This window comes from Nansenia antarctica (assembly GCF_963989245.1).
Source record: "Nansenia antarctica genome assembly, chromosome: 2".
Classification (NCBI taxonomy): Eukaryota; Metazoa; Chordata; class Actinopteri; order Argentiniformes; family Microstomatidae; genus Nansenia; species Nansenia antarctica.
The window spans coordinates 81,106,798-81,111,797 of NC_137675.1; the positions used below are offsets into that span (position 1 = coordinate 81,106,798).

The 5,000-nt window shown below is 44.4% G+C and overlaps 1 protein-coding gene across 1 annotated transcript in view; it reads left to right on the top strand.

Moving 5' to 3' along the window:
• The window catches only part of LOC308150726 (putative RNA-binding protein 46), a gene marked incomplete at both ends in the record, with an annotated part of 10,972 nt that extends 7,043 nt beyond the window's left edge, over positions 1-3,929 (top strand). The window contains 2 exons of the mRNA XM_080523527.1: positions 252-354; positions 3,739-3,929. Of these exons, the coding sequence (XP_080379653.1) occupies positions 252-354; positions 3,739-3,929 (294 nt within the window). The remainder of the gene's footprint in view (positions 1-251; positions 355-3,738) is intronic.
• Between the last annotated feature and the right edge of the window lie 1,071 nt (positions 3,930-5,000).

Genomic DNA, 5,000 nt, shown 5'->3' on the forward strand with positions numbered 1-5,000 from the left:
ACATTCATGACAGTCTGTCTGTCTGTCTGTCTCTGTGTCTGTCTGTCTCTACTGTATGTCTGTCTGTCTCTGTCTGTCTCTGTGTCTGTCTTTGTCTGTCTGTCTGTGTCTATCTGTGTCTGTCTGTCTCTGTCTGTCTCTGTCTATGTCTGTGTCTGTCTCTGTCTGTGTCTGTCTGTCTGTCTGTCTGTCTGACTCTGTGTCTCTGAGTGAGATGGTCACCATGTGTTGATGCCTGTGTTGTCCACTAGGTGGTGATCTCTTCAGCAAGGAGCAGCTTCATGCCTGACAAGTGGTGCAGCGTCCAGGAGGATGCCAAGGAGCTGGCCGCTCAGAACGCCTTCTGGAACCTGGGTACACACACACACACACGCGCACACACACACACACACACACACACACACACACACACACACACTAGGGATGTACCCGAATACGAATAAGTTATTCAGGAAAGCACATATAATGCGATGGAAACACATACAGATTCTACCCGAAGTTGCTTGTTATTATTCTGAAAAAAGCCATTGACATGTCTGTTCGTCAGCCATTATTTTTCTTCAAATCCATTCATATCATTGTGAATGGTCACAAGATAAAAATGCCCATTCTGTTTGCAACATAGGACTTTGATTCCACTAACTAGTCGTTTCATTTACTACACATTTTGGAAAAGTGATCACTATTCAGTAGCCGTCCCCACCAAGTCAGCGCTGCCTCGATGCGAAACTCTCGCATTGGAAGTAGTAATTCATATTTCCCTTGCGAACTGCAGTAATGTTAACACTTCAAGAAACGCGAATGCAGCATCATTGGAATTTAAGATGATTCCCTTCAACTGAAGGATATTTTTCTATACTGTATATCTTTAATGTAAATCATTTCTATTTCCAATGCAAAACAGAATCTTTCAGTTTCAAAAAAAAAAAAATCTTCAGTTTCTGGTTGTTCAACGTCCCCCAGTTAAAGGGGTGGTTAGTTTAGCTAAAAAAAAAAAAAGAGAGAGAGATAAAACATACAGTATGATGATGTGGTGATGATGTTAATTATAAACCAATATGAATTGAACCAATATTGATTGAAGGCACAAACATTGCATTGCCAATGAATATTAGATTAGAAGCTACAACATTTGCCTGATTGAATCTGACTTCCGGTATAAACCACGCCCACTTCTGGTCTTCTATCCGAATACAGATACAGATACAGATACAGATAACTTTGTAGGTTGAACAGATACAGATACAGATAATGATGTCTCTGTACACCACTAACACACGCACACACACACACGCACACACCTGGGTTTCCGTTAACCGGTAATTACCGGTCTTTGTCCGGTAAAATCTGTTGAAGTCCGACTATTTAAACCTCTTCGGTCATAATGTCCGGTGAAAATAATTCCCTTTAAGCACAATTTGAATACAATTTGCTAAAATTAATTTGTCACATATTCTGATTCCTTCTACATTAAAAAAGACGAATATATAGGCTATATTTTTTCTTTTATTATTAATGTGTAGACTAGCCTACGCGATGAACAACAGCGGCAGGGTTGCCAGATGGGATTGACAATTTACAGCCTAACTAGTCCGCTAAATAACCGCTAAACCCAGTAGCCCATTCGGCGGTAACCCGCCCCATCTGGCAACCCTGTCTCTCAACAGCGCGAGTAGTTTATTGTTTGCGGAGAGTGAAGGTACCTTTCGGGAGTAGTTGTGAGGGAGAAATTCGTCAGTTAATTTAGTTTGATCTAGTCTAAATAAAACCACTGCAGTGACCGGAGTCAAGGTTATTGTTCTGCGTGTTTTGGATGTGCTAGAGCACAGTGAATGACCACAGAGGGCCGTGAGATGCGGCTAGTAAAGGACGCTAGCCATCTCAACCCCGTTCATTGATTGAGCCTGCCGTGCCCGTTCCAGCCCTGAGTCGGGAGATTCAGAGTACAACATCCCCCTGGCTACCTCTTCTACTCCCCCTGGCTACCTCTTCTACTCCTCCTGGCTACCTCTTCTACTCCCCCTGGCTACCTCTTCTACTCCCCCTGGCTACCTCTTCTACTCCTCCTGGCTACCTCTTCTACTCCCCCTGGCTACCTCTTCTACTCCCCCTGGCTACCTCTTCTACTCCCCCTGGCTACCTCTTCTACTCCCCCTGGCTACCTCTTCTACTCCCCCTGGCTACCTCTTCTACTCCGGGAGTTTCCATTGAACTTTCCTCCTCTACATTCGTCCATCTCCGCGTGCGCTACTATCGACAACCTGGGCTACTGGTACCATTAGATTAGGATTGATTAGATTAGGTTGACAATACCACACTACATTTGAGTTTAGGGATATCAATGTTATATATTTGTGTATGTTTTATCTTTATGTATTAAATGTTATAATTGTTCCACATTTGAGACATGTCTTCCCCCCACTCAGTTATTCAGTCGGTGTCCATCATTTTAGTTCAATTTAGTCTATCTATAGTGTTAGAGTTTAATTTGTGCCACTAAATTGAAATAGTCCACGGGTGTGTATCCCCCCGATACAACCTCCCCATTCTCATACTCCCGAGTCCGAGTAAGTATGATTTGACAGGCAGCTAGACTTAATGCCTTCCCAATCAGCGAGACGTGGTTATAGAAATTACGTTGTTTTATTGATAAAAAGGGTAAAACTGGAAAGAGAATATAGAAAACGTACATTACTGTCGTGAAACTATTTAACACACTTCAGTTAACGTAATGTGGAGTCCGTTCATTGATCGATCGATGCAGTCCGTTCAAATAGCCATCAAAAGCTAAACTAGGCATACTTAAAATGACCAATTACATCCTCAAATCCCATTAATGCAATTGAAATAAACATCTTAGCCTAGAGTCGTAATTCAAAGTAGCAAAGGTGACTAGGCCCAGTGTGGCGCGTGCAGCCCTGGACAGTAGCGCATGCGAATCATGAAAGCCTATATTATTATATAGTTCGCATCTAATCGTATCGGATGAGAAATAGACATTAAATGGCATATATAGGCTATACAACAGCTAATCACCGCGACAAACACCTATATTATATTTGAATATGATGACCGGAATTTCTCCCGTTTGTCTGACACATTGAAATCTTTCCGGACACGTTGACCGGCACCAATTTTTTCTAACGGAAACCCTGACACACACACACACACACACACACAACCTGGTTGAGTGAGAGACACTGAGCCAACACACTGTGTCAACACGATCAGACACACTCAGATCAAACACTCCGCTCAACTACCTGTTTATTGACCTTTCCTCTCCTCTCCCCCTCTTCTCTCTCTCCCCTCTTCTCTCTCTCTCTCCCCCTCTTCTCTCTCTCTTCCTCTTCTCTCTCTCTCTCTCCTCTTTTCTCTCTCTCCTCCGCTTCTCTCTTTCTCTCCTCTCCTCTTCTCTCCCCTCCTCTTCTCTCTCTCTCCCCATCTTCTCCCCCCCTCTTCTCTCTCTCTCTCCTCCTCTTCTCTCTCTCTCCTCTCCTCTCTCTCTCCTCTCCTCTCCTATTTTCTCTCCTCCTCTCCCCTCTCTCTCTCTCCTCCTCTTCTCTTTCTCTCCTCTCCTCTTCTCTCTCTCTCCTCTTTTCTCTCCTCCTCTCCTCTTCTCTCTCTCTATCTCCTCCTCTTCTCTCTCTCCTTTCCTCTTCTCTCTCCCCTTCTCCCTCCTCCTCTCCTCTCCTCTTCTCTCTCCTCCTCTTCTCTCTCTCTTTCTCTCCGTTCCAGATTATTTCTTCCTGAACGAGGGGTCTCCTGGGAGCTTGTCTCCCCCTGTTCCCTCTCCGACCAGCACCGGCCTTCTAGCGTCCGGCTATCGAGCCTACCCCTACCCCGCCTACCTACTCCCCCCTCTCTCTCCCCTGACCGCACAGACACCCCAGAGGCTCTTCATCCCCAGCCAGTCAGGGTACTTCTGACCCCGCACCACAGGTACACACACACACACACACACACACACACACACACACACACACACATACACACACAGAGGAGAATAGTACTTGAACACTGTTAACACTAGTCAGCCTTTTCTTGATCTTCAGCTTGACTTCTTAGAAGTTAAAATACCAAAAAATCAGATTAGACACACACACACACACACACACACACACACACACAAGATCAGATGGGTTTTATTCACCCAGACAGAGTTCCTCTGATTGGTCCCACTAGAGCAACCTCAGCACCAGGACTTAATACAAGAACATGATACTTCATGCTGAGCTTCAGTTCTTTAAACACACACACACACACACACACACACACACACACACACACACACACACACACACACACACACAGATAGGCAGACACACACACACACACACACACACATATTCAGCTTAATAAGACAGATGGTTATTCATGCCCAGTGGGGAGTAGGGCTGCTGATCTCACACTCTTCCACATTGTTGGAAAAGAAGAACATCTGAAGTATGGAATATTCCAGATCCTCTCACAGAGCTGAGGAAAGGCATTTGATGAACATGAATATTTCACTGTGAACTTATTGATAGCACTGTTTAATTATTGATAACACTATTAACTTGTTCATAACACTATTGATAACACTAAACTTATTGATAACACTGTGAACGTTTTGATAACACTACATTTATTGATAGCGCTGAACGTGTTGATAACACTACACATTTATTGATAACACTATTAACTCGTTCATAATACTGTGAAAGCATTGATAATTGATCGTACCCTCAGATTCAGTCTGGCCTGTCCCATCACCACCGCCTGAGAGAGAAGAGGAGGAGAAGGGAGGTAGGGAGGGGCGGAAGAAAAGAAGAGAGATACCGCCTTCAGTTTGTACCTTGTTCATTTAATTTAGACAATGTTCCTGTTAGTTGATTACCTCTGGTCCACTACCCATTACACCATCTCAGGAGAGAGGGGGGGTGGGAGAGGGGGTAGGAGGTTGGTGTCCTCTGAACCACCGCTCATTACACCTACTATATCTCAGGAGGGGGGGTGGA